At 47.8% G+C, this 26,608-nt stretch overlaps 1 protein-coding gene and 1 long non-coding RNA gene across 2 annotated transcripts; one reads left to right on the top strand and one right to left on the bottom strand.

Annotated features, from left to right (window-relative positions):
- Nucleotides 1-99: 99 nt before the first annotated feature.
- On the top strand, nucleotides 100-23,415 carry NUP62CL (nucleoporin 62 C-terminal like). Its single transcript, XM_006275488.4, has 12 exons — nucleotides 100-519; nucleotides 2,011-2,402; nucleotides 6,523-6,633; nucleotides 7,115-7,255; nucleotides 11,823-11,918; nucleotides 12,732-12,843; nucleotides 13,018-13,162; nucleotides 15,413-15,462; nucleotides 15,608-15,742; nucleotides 16,172-16,283; nucleotides 18,352-18,418; nucleotides 23,192-23,415. Exons 1-12 carry the CDS (start codon nucleotides 212-214, stop codon nucleotides 23,281-23,283), a joined length of 1,761 nt encoding a protein of 586 aa, XP_006275550.3. The 5' UTR covers nucleotides 100-211; the 3' UTR covers nucleotides 23,284-23,415.
- LOC132252146 (uncharacterized) lies at nucleotides 9,558-25,311 on the bottom strand. The gene is made up of 2 exons (XR_009463942.1): nucleotides 24,353-25,311; nucleotides 9,558-12,113 (listed from the first exon to the last, which is right to left on the bottom strand). It is a non-coding gene; the product is annotated as an uncharacterized LOC132252146 (long non-coding RNA).
- Nucleotides 25,312-26,608: the final 1,297 nt, after the last annotated feature.

Here is a 26,608-nt window from a genome sequence, read left to right as displayed (position 1 = left end):
GCCTGCAGAACGCCCATAGCGGCTAAGGCAGGCTGTGATTGGGGGAGACTGGTCACGTGCGCAGGCGTGCTGGAGACGGGCTGTACGTCGGCGCGTGGCACGTCTCTGCGTCACTGGGGCGCGCGGGACGGTCGGCGGTGTGAGTTGGGCCTGCTCGAGGGAGATCCCGGCGAGTACTGTGATCCCCACCGCCCCCCCGGCGGGAGCTGCCATGAGTCAGTTCAACTTCGGGTCGAGCGCGCCGGGCGGCGGCTTCAGCTTCGGCGCCCCCAAGGGGACGGCCGCCAGCACCGCTGCGCCGGCCGCTCCCGCTCCCGCCGGCTTTTCCTTTTCGGCCCCCGGCGCCGGGGCCGGCTTCAGCTTTGGGATCCCGGCCCCGGCGCCGTCCGGCGCACAGCCCGCTGGGCTTTTCTCCCTGCCCGCCCCGGCCACCTCCGCGCCGACCGCCGGCTTCAGCTTCGGGGCGCCTGCTACGGCCACGGCCACGCCCGCCCCCGCGGGGAACGTCTTCTCACTGGGGTAAAAGGGGAGCGCGGCGCCACCTGGGCCCCGGGAGCGGAGGGGGTGGTGGGGTTTCAAAGGAAAACTTTCCCACGCTACTGTGGCCGCATTGGGCCCTTACAAGAAGTTCACAATGGAAGTCGGTGGAGGAGAGGGAGGGGTCCTGCACACACGGGTCTGCAGGTGACAGCCAGAGAATTGTACCACTGCGGAGAAGTGTGACCAGAAGGGACCTCCCGAGGTCACATCCAGTTTGGCCTTTGTGTGAGGCAGGTTCATCCTTGTCCAAACCACCCCATTAGCTGTAGTCTAAACTCTACATGAGGCTGCCCTCAACCCTGACATGGCACAGACCTAACAGTTGAATCTGCCATGGGCAAAGCAGGGAAGCACAGCCTGTAACATCCTGATGCTATGAAATGTTGCCAGTATGTGCTCAGTTAGAGGGCCATGCCCCCTGCCCTCTACAGAGGAAGGCAAAAACCCTGCGGTCCACACCAATCTGACCATGGGGCAAACAAAATTCCTTCCTGACCCCAAATCAGCATGGTATCTCATGAGAGTGGTTGGAGAGGCTTCTTTCACCCTTTGTCTAAACAGCTTGGCCTTGTGGAGAGTTATGGCCCATCCCAGATGTTATTCTACTGGGAAATGTGGTACAGGTACACCATTTTCTTTTGAGACTTTGGCCCAGGGCTTGAAGTAAGCTCACTGAGGATTCTCCATTTTCAAGTGAGCAGGGTAGGGCTATGGGAGGGGAGGTGGGGTTTCTTAACCCCCCCCCCTTCCAAAAAATAAGAAAACCGCTCATAAATAACCCCCCCCCCCTCCAATATCTTTCCTCTTGAGAACAGTATCTGGATTGTTAGTCTTTTATCAATGTGAGGGAGACCATTCAGCCCCTGTCAGCAGGTGGTAGGTCTATTTTTGGGTAGTGGTTGTGGGTTTGGGAGTCCTATGGTAGAATCTAGTCTAGTACCCAGTCCTGGAAAAGTTTTCTTTCTGGTAACATTTCTTGGTCAATGTTGATAGAAGCAGAGTGAAGGCAATAAGAATTGGGCTAGCTTTGCCAACTTCCTGTTGACATTACTGGGAATTGTGCCTGAGTGGAGACTAGCAGTGAAAAGCCACCTGAAAGGATAGTCTTGTGGGAATTTAGTGGAAGAGGGATGGGGAGGATCTGCAGCATGTAAGAGCAAGGAAGCTGTTTCAGGCATAAAGGTAGTGTGAAAAGAGCCTTGACTGGAAAGTGGGTAATTAAAAGAACATCAAGGTAAGTGGAGTTGACAGGAGAGGTTATGGCAGGAATTGCATTTTAGCATGTCAGACTTGGGCTACAGTCAACTAGAGGGAGAAATCTGATGCAAAGCTGATCCTCATGAGACTCCTCTTATCTAAAATGCCTATCTCAGCATATCGTAGGCCTTAAAGGAAAACAAAACTGCCCTTTTGGTAGCAAACTTGGCTATGGGTCATAAATTAGTTCACCTCAGTGTTTTTTCTATCTAGGGGAAATGCACCAAAGTTAAACTTGGGAAGTAGTGGTACAACTCAGACTACAGGAATTACAGGTGGCTTTGGACTTGGTAGCTCTGCACCAAGCAGTGCACCATCTAGTCAGGCAGCAGCTCCTTCTGGGTTTGTTTTTGGCTGTACTACTGCCGCTACCACCACCACTACCACCCACTCTGGGTCAACTGGAGGTTTCAACTTTTCCACTGGGGGAGCAACCCAGACTGGTGCTCCCAACTTCAGTATCGGCCCTATGGGAAGCACAACACAGCAAGCCATGCCTACAGGGTTAAGCTTTGGAGCAATCCCAGCTGCTGCCAGCACTGCAGCAACCACAGCAGCTACCATACAGCCAGTGACTGCCTTCAGCCTTGGGGTACAGTCTGCAGGTGAGTTTTCATATTGTGATTGGGTAACCCTAGCCATGTTATGGCTCTTTTGTTCACCTGAATTTAAGTAACCATGCTGGTAACTGACCATTAGAAGTTTTAGTGAATTTATAGCTGGTTGGTAGATGCTGCTGCATCAGTTTGACATGAAATAGAACTTGTCCACAAGTGAGTGTTTTCCAGCACTTGTCCACCTTATAGCTCCAGTTATCAGTAACGTTTTCTCATGTGGTATTCACAATCCCATTTTTACGGGGCAAGAATGGGAAATAAATACCAACAGTAACAAATATACTCAAGGGTCTGTAGTGTGTTGTGTTTTCCTCCTTGGTCAGTCAAAAGGAAAAACCCACACATCAGGACCTTGGCAGGCATATCTGCATCCACTTGTTTCTTCAGACTGCCATAATAAGCAATCATACACTCATACATACATACTTACTATGTTTAAATGAACAAACCAGCTTGGGGCCCAGCTTGTTTGGCCTGGCTGACAAAGGCTGTTCTATGTGTGTGTTTTCATATGGAGAATCATTTCTTTGAACAGCAGTTTTACCAGAATAATTTTCATAGTACTTGAATTGAACGCTGTGTTGAAGGGGCCTGCTGTCTAATCCTTTAAGTTCTGGGCCACTGACAAGCTTACATCTTTTGTAAGCATCTCAAGGGACAGAGGTGATGGGATAACAATAAGTGCTATTTATGGAGGAGAAAGAAGAAGACTGCCAAGATGACAGTGAGATCTTTAAGAAAACCCGGTAGGTCTTAATATTTGCAATTCCACACCTGTGTTGACAAGATTTGAAAACTTACAACTGAATGATACTTGTTAGAACTACCTCTTAAGACAGGGGCAGGCAATTATTTTGGGTGGAGGGTGGCTTACTGAGTTTTGGCAAGCTATCAAGGGCCGCATGGGTAGCCACACCCCTTGACAGGTGCCCCACCCCCTGGTTACCATCTTGAGACTGGAACCTTTGCCCCCAAAAGTACTCCTTTCAGCAAGGGGTTTGGCCATCTCAGAACCAGAAAAATACCAAATTAGATTCTAAAAAGCGAACATCTAAAACATTCATTAATACAGTTTCAAAAAATATTTTTGCCCTGGTTTACGTAGTTTCATAGTAGCTAGGGTCAGGAGGGACCTGAACAGATCATCCAGCCTGACCCTCTGCCACAGGCAGGAATGAATGCTGGGTTCACAAGACCCCAGACAGGTGATCGTCCAACCTCCTCTTGAATTTGCCCAAGGTAGGGGCGAGGACCACCTCTCTGGTAAGTTGGTTCCAGATTTTGGCCACCCTAACTGTAAAATATTGCCTTCTGATCTCCAACCTACACCTATTCTCCATCAGCTTATTACCATTGTTCCTCGTCAACTCAGGTGGTGCTGGGAAGAAAAGGGCTCTACCTATTTGCTGTTGATCCCCCTTGATGAACTTGTAGGCAGCCACCAGGTCCCCCCTCAGCCTCCTCTTGCTGAGGCTGAACAGGTTCAGGTCCTTCAGTCTCCCCTCGTAGGGCCTGTCCTGCTGCCCTCTCACCAAGCGGGTGGCCCTCTGAACCTTCTCCAGGCTGGCCACATCCCTTTTGAAGTGCAGCGCCCAGTACTGGATGCAGTACTCCAACTGCGGCCTGACCAAAGTTGCATAGAGGGGGAGTGTCACCTCTCTGGACTGGCTTGAGATGCACCTTTGGGTGCATGACAAGGTATGGCTGGCCTTGCTGGTTGCGGTCTGACATTGGCGGCTCATGTTCATCTTGGAGTCAATAATGACTCCGAGATCCCTTTCCGCCTCTGTGCTTTCAAGAAGGGAACTCCCCAGCCTGTATGTATGCTGTGGATTCCTTCTCCCAAGGTGCAGCCCCCTGCATTTGTCTACGTTGAACCCCATCCTATTCTCACCTGCCCACTTTTGTAGTCTGTCTAAATATAGTTGCAGCCTCTCTCTCCCTTCAAGTGTGTCCACCTCGCCCCACATCTTAGTGGACAAACACATGCATTTGTGTAGTGTACTTAGAGGTGAGTGTATATAATAGCTTTAAATGAAGTCTTACTCTTGTATACTGTGTGGGGGGGTGGCTAGGTGTGTATGTGGGGTGAGGAAGCATGTGAGTGTGTGTGTGGATATGTGGGGTGTGAGTGTTACGGGGTTTGTGGGGGTGTGTGAGGGTCTGCATGTATTGCAGTTCGAAAGGGGGTGTGGATGCATGTGTATGGTGGGGTGTGCTTGTGGGAATCACCCTACAAACACACTCTCCCTCTCCCTTATAGCGTATGCATGCACATGCGTGCGCGCGCACACGCACGCACACACACACACACACACACACACTGTGCGTGCTTTTCCCACCCTGAATCTCTCTCTCTCTCTCTCTCTCATATTGCATGGACACATATATCCCTTCTGCTCCAGGCCCCAGGGTACTGGCGTGTTCCAGCGATGCGATGTAGCCAGGGGCATGTGGTGCTGGAGCAGCTGTCTGCAGGGAAAGCGGCTGCAGGCAGAGGCTTCCGGGTGGGGGGTGGGAGGGGGCTACGGGTAGGGTGGTGTCGGGCTCGCCTTTCTCCTAACTCCTGCCAGCTTCCAATGGGTCCTGCCCCTGGTATCTGTCATCTTTGACAGCAGCCAGTAGCAGATAAATATTAATTTTCTAAACTTTAGGTGCCACACAGGCTGGATAGAATGGTCTGGTGGGCCACGTGCAGCCCATGGGCCGTATTTTGCCCACCCCTGTCTTAACATCTGGATCTGGATCTTGGGGGCTGAAATAATTCTGCCCCTTTTTGAGTGGAAGTAATAGATTTGAAATTTGTTATGTTTCTATACTCTGTTTTTTTTAGAAAGATAATCTGTAGGTGGGTGAAAGACTTTAAGGGTGCCTGTACACGAGCCCAGAGACTACTGCAATGTGCTATAAGTACAGCGTGTCAGAGTAGACTCAATTAATTGAGACTGCTGGAGCATGGTAATTGCTGCACTCCAGCCAGCCTCCATATGTTGTGTATCTGCATCCCTATGCTTCAAAATGGCACTAGGGGCACTTTATCTAAAGCTCATTTATCTAATGTTCTTGGAGCCACTCTAATTAAAGCCCCCGCCTCTCCAACTCCTGTAACACATGTAAACACACCCGAAGTTATTAATCCTTCAGCAAACTCTGTGCTAGAGTCTTGAAGGCTTTACGTTGTTTCAGAACCTTGGACAGGGGGAAAAGTTGCAGCAAAAGGTCTGATTCTGAAATATTAGTGGAAAATTACACTGGCTTTTTGGGGAGCTAAGGGGAGGAAATCTATTCCCTTGGGTAGTGGGGAGTGGGTTTCAGGTAGTCTTTTATAGTAAATCCTACTTTTTCATAGCCTGAAGGTCCTTGTTGGATCTAGTTAGTCTGCTGACAGTGCAGGATCCAGTTTCATTAAAAAGAAAACAGTGTTAACCTGATGAGAGTGGTTTTCAGTTATGCTAATTGACTGTTGTTTAATCTTTTCCTGCAGCTATAGGTATATCAGTGTCTCTTCTTGAACCAGACAAGGTTCCTTGGGTGAATTTGATATCTGTTATTAGACCAACCCAAATGGTTGGAGAATAGTTATTAAGCAAGCTTTCGGGTTCAAAAACCCTTCGTCGGGCTAAGGACGCTGCAGCAGTTGCTGCGTGCTCTTCCTGGATGGAATGAAAAGTAAACAAGCCAGGGGTTGGGCTGGGCTGGGGAGTCAGTTGCCAGGCAGTTCGTAACGTATCAAAAATCCAATGTCTATGTTTAGTCCCTGATCTCTAGTATCCAGCAGGTTGATGAAATGGAGCTCATAGGCTCGTCTCTGGGATGTGTTGTGTAAATTTCCCTTGAGGATCAGGACTGAGAGATTGGAGAGAGAGTGGCCCTCCTGTGAGAAATGTGCCCCCACCGGTAATTGGGTGTTTCTGTCTTTGATGGATTTCCGGTGTGCATTCATTCTAGTGCGCAGTTGTTGTTTGGTCTCTCCTGCATATCTTCCATCAGGGCATTTGGTGCATTGGATGAGGTATACTACACTCCTGGAGGTGCAGCTGTAAGATCCTTCTTCTTGAACCACATGTTTGTTCTTCTTTCATTGTATTTACAATATTTCTTAATCCAGGTTTAAATTTTGGAATGCCAACATCAACACCAGCCACTTCTGCACCCACAGGAGCACTGGTTCCTACTACTAGCCAGGGACCCACTCTATCTTTTGGAGCCAAACCTGGAGGTAAGAAGTGATAAATTTATGGTACCTGAAAGGTGGTTCATAGTGATGGGACCTTAATACTCTCTTTGAAGTAATTCTCATTCTTGAAATAGCCTGAGGAAGATAAATTAGAGAAGGGGGAGGGCAAATATATTGTACTTTTTTCCTGTGAATTTGTACAGATACACGAAGGCAGTGAAAATTCTCCAAGTCCCTCTTATTTAATTTTCTATACAAAACTGCATTCTACAATTCTTGGGTAATATAAAAGAGAAGGAGGTGAGAAATTGAGGAGCTGCATTTGCTAAGATGGAAAATTGAATTCAAAGAATGGAAAGCTTTTGGGGAAGGCAGGACCCATAGTGGAGGAGCCTTCTGCCTCAACAAAGTAGGGAGTGGTGCAGATGAATAGGGGAAAAATTATCAAAGAATAGATCTATTATCTGTGTTTACTGTGTTTTGGGGTCCCAGAGAAGGATCTGTGGTTATTTTCTATTTCCAGGCTTGACTGCAACATCCACAGCCCCTATTGCCACCACCACTACCACCACGGCTTCCCTCCTTGGTTCATCTGGGCCGACACTGTTTGCTTCCATAGCTAGTTCTTCAGCACCAGCTTCCTCTGCGGCTACAGGCCTTTCACGTAAGTGCCCTAGGCCATATGTAGACAAAACAAGGAGCATGTGTGCACGACACTTTAAAGTGGGTTAAATGCTTTTCCACCACTTTAATGGTGTTGGTGTTTGCACGCGTTGGCAGTGTGTTGTGCAGTAATTCCAGCTGTAGCAGATTTGGCGGCGTAACGCACTTTAAATGACTTCAGGTGCAGCAAACTAAAACTCCGAGGAGGAGTTTTAGTTTGCCCTATAGCGAAGCACCAGGCTCTGTGCCTCTCAGGAGCTCTGCAGGCAGCCTGACAGCAGCCTGGGAAGGCAGGCTCTGCCTTTTTTCCCTGGAGCCTTCCTGTCTGCCTGAGCTGTGCTGGGGCCTGGTGCTTCCCTCTATGGCTACAGTGCCCCCTGGGACTGCCCGAGCTGGGTGCCTGTGGGTGGGTGCTGCCTGGCAGGGGGCTGCTGCTGCGGGAAGCACTATACCCCCTCCTCCCTGCAGCCCAGGGACCATTCTGCCCACTGGCAGCTCGCCCTCCCCTCCCCGCTGCTGGAGAGGCAGGTAAGTTTGGGTGTGTGCATGACATGGGGGTTTAAAGGGCCCTAAATTGAAGCGGAGTTTTTAAAAACCCACTGCTTCAATTTAGGCCTCCCATTTCATCTACACATGCCCCTAGCATATAGTTCCCATATTATTTTTGCAAGTGCATGATGAGAAAGCAGGCTGGCAGTCTCTGTTTGCAGCAACAGCGTTAGTCACTGAAGAAGGGGAATTGTATGTTATAGTCTACAGTCTTTTTCATCTTTAATACTAGTTAGCTTATCTCTACCTACTCAAGGGCAAAGTCCCTTTTTAGTGTTGCATCTGTGTATTATGCACCCCAGATGTAATGTGTGTGAGTGGTGTCTGATTCCTCCCCCCTCCCCCCAATTTGTTTGTCTGCCCCTGACCTCTTTCCTTTCCTGATATTGTCACCACATTGCCCTTTCCAGTGGCTCATTAGCAGTTGCATAGTTCATAGATGATAACCAACTGACTGCGCTATTGTCTTAGACAATTGTGCTTTAATCTTTGGACCAGGCCTTCATGTTCTTCAAGTTTTCACACAGTGTAAGCACTCAACTCCTCCAACAGTAGTTGCATATATGCTACTGCAATGTTCTTTCTTGCAAGTAAATACTGATCACTTCTGCTTTTGTAAAGAAATGATCCTAATCTCACCTGACATACCAGTCATTCTCTCAGTTTTCTACCCCATAAAAATACACCAGTCATCCACCTGGAAACAGTTGCAATTATGCTAAATTACTTTAGTAGTGGTGCAGTTAGGATTTTCACCAAAGGAGTGGCATTTGCTGTTAAAGTAGCTTAGTGGGGGGCCAATCTTGGAGATGACTAATTTCTGACATGCTTGCCAGAGTGCCCCTCTGATCCCCCTCCCCTACCCAATCTGCTGCTCTGCTTTCTATTCCCTGCGCTATCTGTTGTTGTGCTTCCTGTCCCCTCCCCTATCTGCCATGTGTAAAACAAGGTGCCCGTGCCACTTGTGGCATGCGTGCTACAAGTTGGCCACCTCTAGAGTAGGTAGTAAATAGAAGCCAGTACTTTGTCTCTAGTCTAGGGGCGGGTAGTTATTTTGGGTGGAGGGCTGCTTAATGAGTTTTGGCAAGCTGTCAAGGGCTGCATGGGTAGCCCTGCCCCTTGACAGGTGCCCTGCCCCCTGGTTACCATCTTGGGACTGGAAGTCCCACCCACTAACCCCAACCTTTGCCACCAGAAGCCCCTCCCTTTGCCCCCGGAAGTACTCCTTTCAGCAAGGGGTGTGGCCATCTTGGAACCAGAAAAAATACAAAATTAGATTCTAAAAAGCGAACATCTAAAACATTCATTAATTTGATTAAAAAAAATATTTTTGTCCTGATTTACCTGTGTTTGTGTAGTGTATATAAAACTGAGTGTCTATAATAGCATAAAATGAAGTCGTACTCTTGTATACTGTGAGTGGTGGGGGTATTGGGGGGGTGGGTATAGGTGTGGCGGGGGTTGTAGGGGGTGGATAGGTGTGTGTGTGTGTGTGTGTGTGTGTGTGTGTGTGTGTGTGGGGATATGTGGAGTGTGGGTGGGTATGGGGTTTGTGGGGGACGTGTATGGGGGAGGGTGGCTGGGCTGTGAGGGGATGTAGGTGTGAGGGTCTGCATGTATGGCAGTTCGAGGAGGGGTGTGGGTGCATGTGTATGGTGGGGTGTGCTTGCGTTCACCCATGCACACACACACACTGTGCTTTGCTTGCCACACGTGTTATACAAATTGCCAATAGCTTAAATTAAGAGCGAGACTTTAAAAAGGGGAATAAGGCAAAATGCCCTGTTTATTGATTACATGAAGCAGATACATAAGCTTGGACATGCCAGTTATACAAACAGACATACACAAATATACATACAAACAGACATACAGACAAAACTACTTTAGTAAGATGTTATATTTATCAGCAGATGTTACTCAATATTAGCACTGGATGGCCGGGTCTAGGCTTATTGAGGATATGAGCAGAGGTATACAGGCATGCATGCCTGTGCTTCATTAGGTTGCAGAGTGGATTTCCCCATTTTGGCTTGTCTGCATTTTACTTATAGGGATTTTAAGTCTCTGTTTAGCATTTGGGTTTTTCCATGCTCAGTCTTTAATTAGAGGGTTTTTTTTTCATTTGTCTTCAGCTTACCACAGCTTGAGGTCAGTTCGGTCATCAAAGTTAGTATCTTAGCTTTGGGGTTTTTTGCAGCCTGTTTGGCAGGATGTGTGCATTTTTCTTCCTCTCTCTCTCGTGCTTGGCCTCAAAGGGATTCATCAGCCATCTATTAATTAGTTTACTGACTGGTAACTTACATTTGGCACCTTGTTGCTTACATAAAAAGTTAAATCTTCTTCTCCTGTCTTTATGCCATTCTTCTACTATTTATCCTTTCACATTTACTTATTCAAAAAGGGCATACAGAGTTTATTTACTTATGTCAAGCAAAAGAGTACAAAAATGGAGTTTTCAAGTTACTTACAGAATAAAACTAACACGGTTACGTTTCACTACTATTACGCTCTATGTTAACAATAGCTACATTAGTTCAGTTCATGCTACATGCATGCAGGCAGTGTGCTTTGCTCACACCTTATTTAACATATGTAATTCTGTGACTTTAACCACCATATCCTGAAGTTTTTTGTTCTGATTAGCTGTGATTTGTGCTCACAGAATACTAATTGGGTTTGCATTGAACAAGAGCTTCTGAGCTGTTCAGCTGTCTTCATTTTTAGATAAGTCCTGTAGTCTTGGTAACACTACATGTGGAGCATCTTGTTTGTAAACTCAACTTGCTTTCCTCAATGGGTCAGAGTTATATGATTTTAGAAAAATCTAAATATTACTGGATAGTAATCACAAATATTAGTACTATTGGATCCAAGTGATCAAATAACAGATTTGATAGTTAAAGATGTATCTAATCCCCTTAAATATACATAAAGATAAATATTTATCTTCTGTCAACACTGCTCCCTTAGTCCAAGTCAGTGTTCACAGAAGTCTTGGGTTCTTTTTCTTAAAAGTAACTTATTTCCACTGGAAGGTGGTGGGCAGTTATTTTCAGATCCTTAGTCTTAGAATTTAGAGGAATGCAGCCTAGCTGGATTGCGCCAACCAAATGTATAATGTATGTTGCAGCATCCAGTGTTTATGGAGTCTGTTCTGCATTGAAAAAGGGGAGCTGATAGGACCCTAATCTAATTCCGCTGAAATTAATGGAATTCTAACAAATTGATTTGGCTTCATATCTTTCCTCGAAGGACTGCTAGAATGTATAATTGTGAAGGTTATTAACAATGTCTTCTGAGGTTGTATTTGATCCACTGGTCATTTCCATGGTTTAACTCTTGTGTTCAACCACTGCTTTCAAGTGGTAAAGCTTTTTTTTTTTTTTTTGACATTCACACTGAACAGGCATGTACTGTCTTCTATCATAGTTAACTGTACTCCCCAGCTCCTTAGTTGACTTTTTCACTGAATTCCTAAATGACCTTCAGACATTCTTGTATCCTCTATTAAAGCACTTCTGTAAGTTTTTTATGCTTTCATCATACACCCAGGGGTGAAAAGTCTTGCATCTGATATTACACTGCATTTTTATCAGTCTGTCAAATTGTAGTGCCCAACCAGATAGACTCTTGGAGAGATTTCTCAAAAAAATTATGTAACTTTTGAGATATCAGCCTGTCAAGACTGTTCCCAGACAGCCTTCAATCCTGGGTCTGAGTCCCTTCACCTATCTTCCAGTTTGGACAGTTCAGCATTTAGCCAAACAGAACTGTTAGTAGCCTGGCAAGTGAATTGATAACATCTCTTTAAAACTATTCTGAAGTCCACAGTGTCTATGTTTTAAGTCTTCATGGTTTTCAACCTTCATAAGATGCCATCAGTGCCTGGATATTCCCTCAGTACTTTGCCAGTAGAAATAAAAGCTTGGGTCTATGGGCAAAGCAAGAGCAACTTTCAAAAGGGAAGCCTGGTTTAGTGAGTCATTCAGGAAATTTATGTTCTCTTTTGATTGCAGTTGGTGCCACCTCAACTGGAACTTCCACTCTTGGGACTCTTGGATTTGGTTTAAAGGTCCCTGGAACAACAACTTCTGCAGCTGGCTCAACCACAAGTAAGTACTTGCTTTGCAAGTGAATGGGGTGGGGGGAAGAGCATAGAGTAAAGGCTCGGTACTAAAGGGACATGGTGACTTGAATCATCCTGAGCTCCCATGCTTTAGTCTTCCTCCGTTGAATCTCTGAAAACAAACCATTGTTTCTTGCTGTGATTCAAGTGGTACACTGTAGGTGTAGCCGTGCTGTAAGACCTGTGGAATAAACTGTATAACCTTTTTGTTCACCTGCATGGAAAATTTTCTTAAATGTATGTAAAGGAAGAAGGCTGGGAGCTGCAGCAGAATTGGTTTGGAATGACCAGATAGAGTGGAAATGGAATAGAAAGAGAGCAAGATACTCTTTCCCTGTCCTGCAGTCTAGGGAACGCAGGATTCTGGTATGTCTTCTGCTGCTGGAGCATGTTCCATTTCTGAGTTTTTCTCCAGCAGTGGAGAAGTCCTACTCCTTATTTAGGGAAGACTGTTTTCCCTGAAAAGTTAAATCTAAAAATGTGCGATTGAGTTACAGACAGGGCCAACTTTTAAAATGACCATGTTTCTATTATAGGGAAATAAGTGTGTGAGTGTGTGTGTGTACAGGTAGAACTTTCTAGAGAGCTCACAGTGATTTAATTGTGGATACTACTTGTCCATATCTTACAAATGGAAGAAATTAAGTGATATAACTTCTCTGAGATCTGAGTCCAGGTCAAAAGTGTGAAAAAAACATGCATCTCAAGTTCCAAATCTATGCTCAGTCCACAGTATCATAGGTGTCCTTGCTTTCCCCTCCTCTCTGTGCAATGTTCCACTGAGTCTCTTGCTTTCCAGGTACCACTTCTGCCCCTAACCTTGGCTTTGCTTTGAATCTTAAACCATTGACCACCACTGGTACCATTGGTGCTGTGACTTCTACTGCTACTGTAACTACCACAACTACCAGGTGAGTCCATTTAGCTATTTAATTTAATGTCTCAGTTCAGCAGCAGACACTTGAAGGTGAACGTTCAAGTTCATGATGTAGTTTGTGTTGGAATAGAGGAAGCAGACTAGTCTCTTCCAGACAGACTCTAGTAGTGTTCCATGCCATTTCAGCTTTTATTTTCCTCACCCCTAGCACTCCCCCAGTGATGACATATGCCCAGCTCGAGAGTTTAATTAACAAATGGAGTCTAGAACTGGAGGACCAAGAGAAGCACTTTCTCCAGCAGGCCACACAAGTCAATGCCTGGGATCGGACACTGATAGAGAATGGTGAAAAGGTGAGATGACATCTTACCAATTTATTTTCATACGCTGCCAGATTTTTTAAAGTTATTTAGATACCAGTAGATGTAGACAGTTCTCTAGTAGGAGTTTCAGAAACAAAAATATCATGGAAGTATATGGGAGTTATGAATCCTAAGCGCTCTTGAAAATCCCACTAGGTGCCTATCTGCATCTTTAGGTCTCTAAACAAGTTTAAAAATATGGCCCCTGGTGATTAAGATGCCCAGATGGTAGACCGGTGGTGGGCAAAATACAGCCTGTGGGCCGGATCTGGCCCACCAGGCCATTCTATTTGGTCTGTGGGGCCCCTGAAAAATTTATAAAATTAATATTTATCTGCCTCTGGCTCCTGTCAAAGATGACCAGGGAAACTCCAGTAGGCTCCTGTAACAGTAGGGCTCGCCTGGCCCACCCCCGCAGCAGGCCTGGGACTGTGGGGCTGTTTGTGGCTGCACTGGCACATGAAATTCAGGTAAGATGGTGGGGGGGAGGGAGGTGGGGGAGGACCACAGGGATTACCCCAGTCCTTGGGGCCATGCCATCTTCTCCTGAGCCCCATGGTCTGGCTGTGCAGTGGGGAGCTGGTGGGAAGGTGTGGGTGGGGGAAGTGGAAGTGTGTGGGAGCGCAGGGCCTGTTCCGGTGTCCTGGCGCCAGCGTTAGCGGGGCACGTATTGGCAGGGGCCTCTGGAGCTGGGCTGGGCTGCACCAGCAGGGAGGTGAGAGGGGGCTGGCCTGGCTCCATAGACCCCCCCCCCCCCCCCCCAAAAAAAAAAAAAAAAAAAACAACTGCTTTTCCCACTTTCCTGCCCACCCACCGGGTGCCACTCTGCACTACATGGCTTCCATACCCCCCCCCCCACACACATCCCCACAAACCCCCATATGCAATCACTTATGCATATACACTAGGGGTGTGCAAAACAGGCCCTATTCGATTTGGATTCGGCCCAAATTGGGGACAATGATTCGATTCATTGATTCGGATCATTCAATTCGGCCAAATCCGAATTTGAAGATTTTTGATGCTGATTCAGACAATCAAAGATTCGGACATAGATACAGCTTTAAAAGTTTTTTCTACATACCTCGAGGTAGTAGACGTGACTCATGATCACTGCAATGCTGGGGTGGATGGAGCGTCCCATAAGAGCACGAGGTGGGGGAGCCCACATGCTCAGCAGTGAACCTGGAAGTGGAGTGGAAGTAATCCACTTCCGGGTCCGCTGGGGAGCGCACTAGAGGCCCCCTTTGCACTCCCCTGGCTTGGCGATTGGCCTCAGGGGGACCTCAGGTGCCCCCCCATCCAGAAGGCACCAGTCACCGAGCTGGGGGGGCACAGGGGGCCCCCCTGCATGCTACCCAGCAGACCTGGAAGTGGACCAGAAGTACTTGTGGTCCACTTCCAAGTCTGCTGCTGAGTGTGCCGGGGAGTCCCCTATGCTTCTGTGAGATGCTCCATGTGCCCCAGCATCACAGCATTCATGAGCCACCTGCTACCTAGAGGTATGTAGAAAAAACATTTAAAGCTGTCTCTCTATGTCTAAATCGCCAAACCTTTCCAGTTCCATTTAAATTCGGAGAGATTAAAAGGTCCTTTGATTCGATTTAGATTTGGAGATTTGGCCACCGAATCGGGCCGAATCTCCACCGAATCAAATCAGGGACCAAAGCTTCGCACAGCCCTAATATACACCACTAATGCACACACATCAGGAAAAAAATATATTTTTAAAATTAAATTAAAACATATGGGTGTTTGATTTTTAGTATGTAATTCTCCTCCCCCCCCCCCCCCCCCCCCCCGAGAAATCCTCTTCCTTAAAGGAGTACTTCCAGGGACAAGGGGAGGGACTTCCGGTGGCAAAGGTCAGAGGTTAGGGGGTGAGACTTCTGGCTCCAAGATAGCGACCAGGGGGCGGGGCACCTGTCAAGAGGCAGGGCTACCCATGTGGCCCTTGATAGCTTGCCAAAACTTGGTAAGTGGCCCTCTGCCTGAAATAATTGCCTGACCCTGTGGTAGACAATTATCTGGCCCAAAAGAATTCTCATACTAAAGTTCTTTTAGCCTCTGTGGATGGTTCTTGTTTTCTAGAAACATTTGTATGTGCAAACATGAAATGTATACATTTTTGATGTTTTGTTTTGTTTTGCTACTCCTTCTACTTCTCTCCCTATAGGACAACAGACAATTCCTGATTTAGGTAACACTTTTTAACTATTATCTATTCCTGCCTGTTTCTAGATTACTTCATTACACAGAGAAGTGGAGAAAGTGAAACTAGATCAGAAGAGGTAAGAGGCACAATGGCTGCTTAGAGTCGTCTTTTGTTTTGTTTTGTTTTGAGGTTCATCTCCCTGCAGCCTTCTCTTGGTGCCATAGAGTTTATAGCCTATAAGTTGGTTTCAGTAGCTTACTTGTATATCCTTGGTTTTGAAGGTTGGATCAGGAGCTAGACTTCATTCTGTCACAACAGAAGGAGCTGGAAGACTTGCTGACCCCGCTGGAGGAGTCTGTGAAAGAACAGAGTGGGACTATCTACTTGCAGCATGCAGATGAGGAGCGGGAAAGAACGTAAGGAAAAGATCCTGTTTGTATTGGGGCAGAGCTGATATACTAACATTCATGAACAGGAAGATTTAATCTGGAAAGCAGCATAACATTGGAGATTTAGATAGGCTGGTGAAATTGATACCACTTTTCTTGAAGATGGTCTTGACTTACATGAGAGGTGAGGGGAAACATTCTCTGGCATTAATATTCAAAAAAGCCCCCAGAATAGCTATGATCCTAGCATCTTCATTTTTCCTACTCCTAAAGTAATACTTGTATGGCAAAATACTTCTTCCAGTGTTACCTCCATGTACCTGGTATATCCTTACTGAGAGGGATCCTGGATGTTTAATTCTGATTCCCTGCAGTCAATGCATTGATACTTTGGGAACTGACTGGTGAGATGAGACTGATTTGAACCTTGTGACCTCCATCTTCTGTGTGTTGCAGCTATAAATTGGCAGAAAACATAGATGCCCAGTTGAAGCGCATGGCACAAGATCTTAAAGACATCATTGAGCACCTGAACACCTCTGGGGGCCCTGCTGACACAAGTGACCCAGTGAGTATAAGCTTTGATTGATACGTTTAGGTGGTGGGAGAGAAGCTTCTTAGAACGCTTCAGATATGCATACATAGAGTTAAGTTTTGTGTTTTGTGGATACCTTTCGTCTCAGTTGTATTGAGATTTAAAGAGAACTTTGCAAATTTCCTGTAGAGATCTCTTCTTTTGGTCAAACTCCATTCTAATGTGACATTCTTATGCTTCACTCTGATAATTTTGAGATTATAAATGCTATCAGCAGAATGCAAAACTTCCTTATAACTCAGCTCTCAAATGGAACTATCTTTTTACATAAGAATGCTAAATTCTGGGGTGTTTCCCACCAGACTGTATTTATGATGAAAGCTATCAAATTTGAGGCATGAACTTTGGATAGTATCCTCTCTATATGCTACTCAATGCCCCAGTGAGAGCAGGCCACTTCTTGACTAAGTATAACGGCAAATATCATGTATGCTTACATAGGTAGCATCTCTGTGACTCCTCCCCCCCGGATCTATTGTAATGTTTGTGACAGATCTGAGGCGTTGTTCGTTCCATATACACCTGCTTTTATTTCTGTTTTCTGCTTCTGTCGTAACCTACAGATCTTAATTACTTGCCTGTAAGCTTCTTAGTGGAGAACTTCCCCTTCACTAAAAGCTGCATAGTGTACCTCAAGACTTAAGTTTTTTGTTTTTTATCATGCACCTCACCTCTGATTTCAAGGAACCCCAGGCTGCAAGAGCGTTTTGAAAAGGCCCTCTGAAAAGCTATATATGATGCTTTTACATCAGCTCTACTTAAATGATGTGACTAACAATATTCTACTCTGTAGAGGTGCACTGATATATCAGCCCATATTGGATTGGCACTGATAAATGGAAAATTGATATCGGCAATCAGCTTTTTTTGGGGGGTAGCCAGTAATATCACTGATTAAATGCCACGTGCATGTGCACAGCCGGAGCATGCATGCAACTGGGAATGCAGCTGGGTAGCTTGGAGAGCAGCTTCCAGCCAGTCGGTCTGTGGAGAGGGAAGCTGGCGGAGGGGGTGGAATCAGGGCCTCCATGGTGAGGGAGGGGCAGGGGTAGGGGCCAGGCCCTGCACAGCTGGGGCAGTGAATGGATCCCAGGGTAGGGCATGGGGCAGACCTGCAGGCAGTTGCTCCAGGGGGTGGGGAGGAGGGGTGGCTCCCTGCTGCTGCATGCACCCCAGGGGAGGCATGGGGTGTGGCATGTGCCCCCCCCACCCGATTTGTGCATCGGGTGAGGGTGGTCTGCCCACTTCAGGCTTGGGGCCAGGGGCTGCACCAGCCTCTTCCCCAGTGGAAGGGGCTGGGCTGGGGCTGTGCTTGGGGCAGGTGGGGGTGGAGCAGGTGGCAGCATTTCTGGGAGGAGTGGCTGTGGGGTGGGCTGTAGCCACCCCAGAATTTCCCATACCCACCCTGTAGCCACCTCTCCCAGTGCAGCTCTGGCCCAGCTCCCCCACTGGAAGAGGCTCATGTAGCCCCTGCCCTTGAGCCTGCAGCGGGAAGCCTGCCCTTGCCCCGCACACAAATCTGGGGGGCACATGCCCTCCATGCCTCCCCTGGGGGTGCACGCATGGCAGGAAGCCAGCCCCTGGACAAGCCACCTGTGTGACTCCACCCTGTGCCTCACCCTGGGGTCCATTCACCGCCCCAGCTGGGCAGTGCCTGCCCCTGTCCTAGCCCCACTCCCTCCCTCACCATGGGGGCTTCAGTCTGCCACCCCACATCCCTTCCCTCCCCTACGCTCCTTCCTCCCCACAAACTTACTGGCTGGATGCTGCTCTGCACACTGCCTGGCTACATTACTTTTAAATCAGCTATTAGATTGGTATTGGTCGACATGGCTGGTTAATAATTGGCCGCTGGTATTAGCCAAGAAAATCTTTATCGGTGCACCGCTACTACTCTGTACAGTTTAGCCATTGCTGCGTCAGTGAATCTTTGGGATCAGACTGGTTTGGCTTCCAGCTGATATTTTCCTCACTACTTTTCATTTCCACTTTCCCTAATGGAATAATTCACATTTAAAATTTCTCGTCTTTTTTTCTTTAGCTCCAGCAGATATGCAAAATTTTGAATGCACATATGGATTCATTGCAGTGGATTGACCAGAACTCGGGTAAGAACCTTGTTAAAGTGTTTTGGATTGAAGAAGCAGACTGGGCAAACTATCAGGTTTAAATTAAACTTAGGAAGAAGAATTGGATGGCTTAAATGAGGGGAAGCTTCTTACTGATCTCTTTGTTCACTGCTAAATGAAGTTAGAGTGACTTTCTAAACATGACTAGCTCTGATAATGGATTGATCAGAACAATTCACTTGTCACAAAGGTTAACTACTTAAGTGCAGTTATATGTGCGTCTTGTTTCTGTGAACATGGATTATTTCATAAAGATACATAAAGGAATCTTTTCCCCATGTGCCCGCTATATCCCCATTTGGATTCTTTTCCCTTTCTTGTTCTCCATTTTTAGAAGTCCATAGACCCAGGCATTCCTAGGCATCAGTTAAATATGTTGGGGGGGGGGGGAGGAAATGGTCAAAGACCTTTTTGTTTCTAATGTTTCTTTATTCATGAGACAGACCAAGCACATGATTTTGCAGAACTAACCCATCCTCTATTACAGAGGTGTCAAACATGTAGCAAACCCTGGGCTGGATCCAGACTGAGGCAGTCAGGGGTCTAGGAGCAGTGGTAGAGGAACTGGGGGTGGCAGTGCCATGTGGCAGCAATGGAGCTGGGCAGCTGCAGGGTAACAGAGCTACATCAGACAGCCTTTACTCACCTGCCACTGATGGCCTAGTTCAGCAGGGTCTGGGGATCATAGATTCTGCAACAGAACATGTCCCAGACTTTGGGTAGCCCAGCAGGTCAACCTGAATGGCTCCACAGGTTGGATCTGGCCCACAGGCTGTATACCTAACATCCCTACTCTGTGATACTGTTAATAGCAGGGGTGTCAAACATACAGAGTGCAGTCTGAATCTGGGCCACAGAGCTCTATTATCCAGCCCCCAGTGCTGTCCCTGGATTTGGAACGGACCCGCATGCAGCATGTTGAACCAGCCCCATGTGCAGGGCTCAGAATGCGTGCCATGTGCAGTGTGGGTCTTGGAATCCCAGACCAGCTGGAGCAGGTGTTGTCTGTAATACATGTCCTGGACTGGCTGGGACAGGCACTGTGTGTGGTTAGCAGCCAGAGCCTGTGCTGCCTGCACTGGGTTTGGCATGCAGTGCAGGAATAGGGCTCCGTGGGTTAGCCCCATGCCATTTATCTGGCTTATGGACTGGTCCCACACCACTCAACCAGCCCAGAGGGCCAGATGAATTTGACTTAGACTAGGTCTAATTGCAGCCTCTCTTTCCCTTCGAGCGTGCCTACCTCTCCCCACATCTTGGTGTTATCAGCAAACTTGGACGTGTTTTCCACCCCCTCGTCCAAGTCACTGATGAAGATGTTGAACAGTGTAGGCCCCAGGACCGAGTCCTGGGGGACCCCACTGTTCACATCCTGCCAGGTCGAGTACGACCCGTCCACCACCACTCTCTGGGTGTGCCCCATCAGCCAATTTTTGACCTATCCGGCTGTGTAGGTATCACTGCCACAGTTGCTAAGTTTATGGTCCCTCCCAGATATGATCCTGGATAATTTTTTCAAAGAGCTTCCCCAGGCCCAAAGTAAGACTAACGGGCCTATAGTTGCCTAGGTCCTCCCTTCTCCCTTTTTTGAAGATGGGGACCACATTGGCCTTCTTCCAGTCTTCTGGCACCTGGCCAGAGCACCATGAGCGCTTGTAAAGCCTTGCCAGGGGCCCCGCGATGACCCCTGCCAATTCCCTCAGCACCCTAGGGTGGAGAGCATCTGGACCTGCTGATTTGAACGCGTCCATCCCCTCCAGAAATTCCCTAACTTGGTCCTCCCTTACCCTAGGCCTGGCGGAGTCTGTCCTGAGTCCTGGTCCCTGCTCAGAAAAATGGAGGCTAAGAATTTGTTAAAAAGGTCTGCTTTTTCATCTGGTGCAACCATCAGATTGCCAAGCATATCCTGCAGGGGCCTCACGTTGCCTGGTGCTTCCCAATAATGCAATATGGCGCTCCCCCTCTTTGGGGCTCGCCGTGCCCCCCTTGGGCTTCCCAATGAAATCACCCCCCTCTCTGGGGCTGGGGTTTATGTACCCCGCACGCGATCCGGGGTCTATGTCCCCCGTCTGCAACCTACTGGTTGCGCCCGCAACCCACTGGCGGCACTCCTCGCCGCCAGTTGCTCCTGCACTGGCGTGCAAGCTGCGCCTTCACTGGTGCTATGAAAATGATGCGCTCTCCTGGCACTAGGCCGCGCCCTCACTGGCGCTGGGGCACCCCACCCCTCTGGGGTCCCATGGAGGCACCTATGAGGCTCAGCCGCTCCTCTCTGAGCTAACCTGACCTCACAACTCTGCCCTGCAACTCTCAGGGCCTAGCACGCCCTCACTGGCACTGGGGCCTCACACTCCCTTGTGAGCCCCCGATGAGGACACTGCGCCCTCCTCAGGCGCTGGGGCCCCCACACTCCCATGGGGCCCTTTATGAGGTCAATGCGCCCTCCTGGCGCTAGAGCACCCAACCCCTATGGGGTCCCTATGAGGACACTGCGCCCTCTTAGCGCTAGGGCACCCCACACTCTCTGGGGTCCCTATGAGGCCTCCTCCAACCCCTACAGCCTCACCCAAGCCTCTGGGTGTAACCAACAGAGCCAAACATACACTCAAAGTACAAGCCTCTAGGCTATAACTACGAGCCGCATGGCCATAACTAAACTCAAAGCCCTGTAGCTCCAACATTGCTCAATGTAACCGCGGTACTTGCTCTTAGGCGTCTCTCTGCGTCCTAACTCCCGGAGCTCCTGCCTCCCAGGCTGCTGGCAGGGAATTGCCAGCCTAGCCTTAGCCCTGGGCTTTATAAGGGCCCGGCCCTGCCCCCTACAGGCAGCTGGCTCCCCTTAGTTGCTCCGGCAACCCGCAGCTGCGCTTGTTACCCTGGCAACCTGCAGCTGTGCTCATTAGGCTCTGCCAGGGCTCTCTCCCTGGCAGTTTCTCCTCTTTAGGAGCAGAGCACCGAGGTGCCCTGCAACACTCATTTCCATAAAATGCCTTCAGGGCTACTTCATAAAAGCAGATAAGCTCATCTAGACACTGATCGTATTTGTACTTCTGTCAACTTGTCTGAGGGAGTTTCTGGTTAAGAATTATGTCACTTTAGTCCAGAGTGGATAGAGCGTTATTAACCTGGAACATGCACACAGCAGGCTCCTTGGATGCTGGATCTGTAAATGCATCTTCAGCTGTTTTCTAAATAGATTTCCTGAAAAGTAGGTATACCTTGGTGCCTGAAGATAAAGCAGATGTTTACTGAGAACCTGGATCTAGTCTAGAAAACCTTTGTCTTATCTTCTCTTGCAAGTACCACAAATAATTTTATTAGGAGATGTTTATTAATTTATATTAGTAAAACTATTAGAGCTGACTGGTCACTGTCAAGAGCTCTGCTCTGTAATTGGAATATTGAGTAATGAACTGGGGCGGGGGGGGGGCACTGGAGAGGAGAATGGGGAAGCAGGTTCAGATGTGGGTAGGTACAGCTGGTGGTGGAGCACACTCCTCTGCAGAATATGGATAATTATATTTTTAATTGGCCTAATTATCAATGCTTGAAAATATGGTGACTACATGTACTTCATTACATGTACTACTTCTAATCATGTGATCTGCAAGAGGAAAGCTCACTTGTACCAAGGAGAGCTTTCCTGGGGTTTTGTTTAATCCTGGAACAAATTCGGACTCCTTCAAAAATCAAGGAATTAATATGAACCTTTCTGCTTTCTATTCTAAGCATAATGTGCGTGTCTGCTGGTATTCAGTTTATTCTATATATAAAAATAAAGCAACCCCCACAATTTATTCTTTTACAGGAAGGAACAAAGGAAGAAAACATGTAGTACAGACGTTAGTCATGCTGCTTAATGTATTTTGGGGGAAGAGTTTACTATCATATCCTAGACATTTGGTGTAGAACTTAAATAGATCTAAAATATCTCCATGCTGTTACAGATCCATTGCGTAGCTTATGATAAAGAATAATTCAGGAGTCACTTTAGCCTTTGATAAAGAATAATTCAGGAGTCACTTTAGCCTTTCACCAAGATTTTTCTCATTCAGTGTAATGCCTACAGCATATGGAGCTGTTAATTATTTGCATTTAGTGTTTTAGTTTATAACTTGCATGGTAGACCATAATTCAAAGCTGGTTATAGTTTGTGATGGGAGTGGAGTTGTCTTTGCTTGAAAATAAAACTGCATCTATCCAATTATGGAGCTGTTATAGCTGCTTATACTGAAGAGGGCTTTGATGTTAGTTTAGTAAAACTGTAATTAAAAAACCCACAACTGGTTTAAAATGGGTGGCTCAACCTGCACCCCATGGGCCAGGTCCAGCCCCTGGTCATCCGGCCTACAGGGCTCCCCATAGGTCCAAAAATTTGGCAGCGGGGCAGCAGTATCATTGCTCCCCTGCTGCCAGATTCTGCCCTCTTAGGGAGTCCTGCAGACCAGACATCTAGCACATGTGATCATGCTTGGGCACGCAGGCTAGTGTGGGGCCCTGTGCTGGTGTGCAGGGGCAATGCGGGGACCAATCCCAGCATGCAGACTGGCCCTGCACCACTCATCAGCCTGCAGGGCCAAAAGACTGAGCACCACTCATTTAAATATACAGCAAATCCCCTCTCCTTCCCCCCCCCCCCATCCCCCGTTTCTGAACCCTATCTTGGACACTCTGATGCATACCCGTGCTTTCCAGAGCTGTATCTTGGGACGTTCATTTCTAGGTTGATCACCTATGTGTCTTTGCCCACAGCCCTGCTCCAGAGGAAGGTGGAGGAGGTGACAAAAGTATGTGAAAGTCGCCGCAAGGAGCAGGAACGCAGTTTTCGGATCACTTTTGATTGAGCGATTCAAGAAAACTTCCCGCTGGAATATTCATCTGATAATCATTATGTAAAACTTGTGGGGGTTGGGGGGTCAGAGTGAATATTATGATACCATCTTGTTTTATTACAATAAAGTACTTTCCATTCCAAAGCTCCAGTAGTTCATAGTATCTATCTTAATGGATATCACATTGAAATTTGCAGTGTCTACGCTCCAGTTCTATGTTCTTTGTACATACAGCCTGTGCATCTACTCTGTGTTTGCTGTTGTCAACAATTTTAAATCTTGTGAAGTCAAGTGACCGACCTTTTATATACTTATGTCAAATATCCCCCATTATACTCGATTGAAAAGAGTGCTGCGTTATCATCTTCCTGTAGGAACTATTCCAAAATGTGAGACAAAGGTAGGTGTGCTAATAACCCAGTGTGTTCCTAAACTGGATATGCCATTCCTGGGGATTACCTTGATGTGTGTGTTATGGTATTGGCTTCATATGCTTTTACCTCTGAAACGCGATGCCAAAAATGGGGTAAAATAGCACTGTCGAAATGGTCATAACTAGTTATATCAGGGGCAGACAATTATTTCGGGTGGAGGGCCACTTGTTGAGTTTTGGTGGGGTGTGGAGCACCGCATGGGTAGCCCCACCCCTTCAGTTGCCCCAGCCCCTGGTCGCCATCTTGGGACCAGACATCCTGAACCCTGACCTTTGCCACTGGAAGTCCCTCCCCCTGCACAACTTACCAGGTAGCAAGGGGTTGTGACCCCTCTAACATCCTGCCCCAGCAGTGGGGTTTCAGGGGCATCAGCTCCCCCAGAACTTTCCCCCTACCCGTTCCAGCTGGTTCTAAAGGGAGGAGGTTCCACCACCACTTCTGCTGGCCAGTGCTGACCCAGTCAGGCTTGCTCCATCCCCAGCAGCTGGCTTCAGCTGCATGCTGCTCCGGATGAGACGGACCTGGCCAGGTCTGTGTCTCGGCCAGCCAGAGCTGACTCGAGGTGATTTAGAAATTGCTCGTTTGTCAGGGTGGGCTGGTGAATGGAGAGGCAGACAAGGTTTAATGGTTGTAAAAACTTTACTTACGTCGCGGGTGGTGGCGACGGAAACGGTCCGGTCGTCTGAACAACAATGTAAGTTGTTCCAGCTGGCGAGGCCAAAGCCAGCAAATCCGTCCGTAACTTAAGCCAGCGGGAAAAGTGTACGTCTGGGATTGCGCTCGGCAACGGGAAGAAGGATCAATAGGTGATCAGTCTATCGACCAGCTAGCCACAAGTCAGATCTCTTTAGAGGCGCTCTGCAGTGTGCTTAAAGTTCTTCAACTTGGGCGGAAGTTGCGCGAATTTTTAAACGGCCAGCAAGCCAATTACCAGCCACCACGTGTGAATAATTTAGCACTAGCCAATAGCGGGACACAGATTTGCATTCGAATAGCGGGAACTCTTTGCACCGTGCACTTCTGTGCTGCAAAGGGAAAATGCAGCCTGCAAAGACGGCTGCAAATTGGCGGGAACTCTCTCCTGCACGCGGGTTCTTTATGCAGCAAAAACCCTCGCTGTGCAAGAGGCTCTCATGTGACAAGAAAATTCCATAGTGTCGAGGCACCAAAATCACTGGGTTGTGACAGTCTGCACCAGCCAGGAAAGACAGCATGTAGCTGAAGTCAGCTTCCCACGTGCTGCTGTGGTTGAGAGGAGCCCGGCTGCGTCTGCACCGGCCAGTAGAAGCTGTGACAGAGCCATGTACCACTTGGGACGGGATGAGCCGAGGTGGAGGAGCAGGGGCTCAGCTGCACTTTCCCCCTGCCTGCACCGGTCAGTCCTGAGTGGCACATGGCTCCACCACCACTTCTGCTGGGCTCCTTCCATCCCCAGCAGCATGTGGGAAGCCGGCTTCAGCTGCATGCTGCTCTGGGCTTCAGAACTCCACTTCATCAACCTCCTGGACACTAAAAAGCATGGACTAAATATAGATATTGGATTTATGATGCATTATAACCTGCCTGACAGCTGACTTCCCAGGTACTTCACTATTCATCCCCCTTCTCTTCGCGCCCCCCTCCCCCCCCCCCCCCCCCCCCGCCTGTGTCTCACCCATTGACTCCTCAATCTCCATTTTCACTGACTGCCTGTCTTATATGCATACCAGCCCAGCCTCTGGCTTTTTGACTTTTCATTCCAGCCAGGAAGAGCACACACCAAATGCAGAAACTTCCTTAGCCTGAAGAAGGGTTTTTGAACCCAAAAGCTTGCTTAAAAATTGTTCTCCAACTATTTAAGTTGGTCTAATAAAAGATATCGGATTTACCCAAAGCACCTTGTCTGCCTGTGTCTCTAGACCAACACAGCTACAACCTACACCCCTTTAAACTAATTATACAGATAGTGAAACTTGATCCTAATTTATATGGTAACTTTCTTACACTGAAGATGTATGAGACTTGCATCAAGACACAAATGCCATTTTCTTGCATAGTGGGTCCTGGCCTAAGGTAGATACCTTAGTTTTGAAAGGCTGGATGAAGGAAAAAATGTTGCTTGTAGTGAGTAACTGAGTAGCAGCAGCTAGGGAGTTGAGCCTGCTTACTTGTGGATGGTGCGGAGGCTTTATTTTCAGCGTCTGGTGGCAAGGAGCAGAAACTGCTCTTTTTTTGCATAGTGTGGACTCCAGCTTCCTGCAGCTGGTTTTTATGCATGAAACTGTGGTAAACAGCAATAAGGCTTCACAGGGAGAAACAGCTTAGCTTCATTGGGCTGGGAAAACTCAGACTCCTACAGCTGAGGCAACATCTAACTGTCAGCATTTACTTTACAACATCAAACATACTGAATGCATTTTGTTCCTCATCCATGCTTAGGGTATCTCTGTTATCTCTGTTGCACGTGGGAGCACTGCCATAAAGCACTTGCATGCTCATATTCTGTAAGTGCATATTCTGTCTTGGAACAGCCCTGAAACAACTACCTCTGCCAGCTAAGAGGAGAGCATACCTCCAGTGTTGCTCAATGCTAAGGCAGCTACGTTGCTTCACTTAGGCACTAAGTTGCAGTAAGGTGGTAGGTGGACAAAGGGACGACTGTCATCTCACCAACACTTTTGGTAAGGCACCTGCACCCCAGGGCAGAGCTGGCTTGGGTTCTTAGTCAGCTGCTAAGCAGATGGACAGATGACAATGGGAACGGCGGCTGGCTCCAAACCTGTTACATGACTGCTCTTTTCAAACCGGGCTTGTGGGGGAGGGTGGGATTTAAATCATGACTGAAACGACTTTTCAAGGACAAGGGAGGGCCGAGCCCCCGCGAGCTTGAAAGGGATGCGGGGCTTGGTCCCGAGGCAGCGTCG

Source organism: Alligator mississippiensis, chromosome 8 (assembly GCF_030867095.1).
Source record: "Alligator mississippiensis isolate rAllMis1 chromosome 8, rAllMis1, whole genome shotgun sequence".
NCBI lineage: Eukaryota > Metazoa > Chordata > Crocodylia > Alligatoridae > Alligator > Alligator mississippiensis.
Note: the sequence above shows the minus strand (reverse complement) of the source record. Positions and strands in the feature narration are given on the sequence as shown.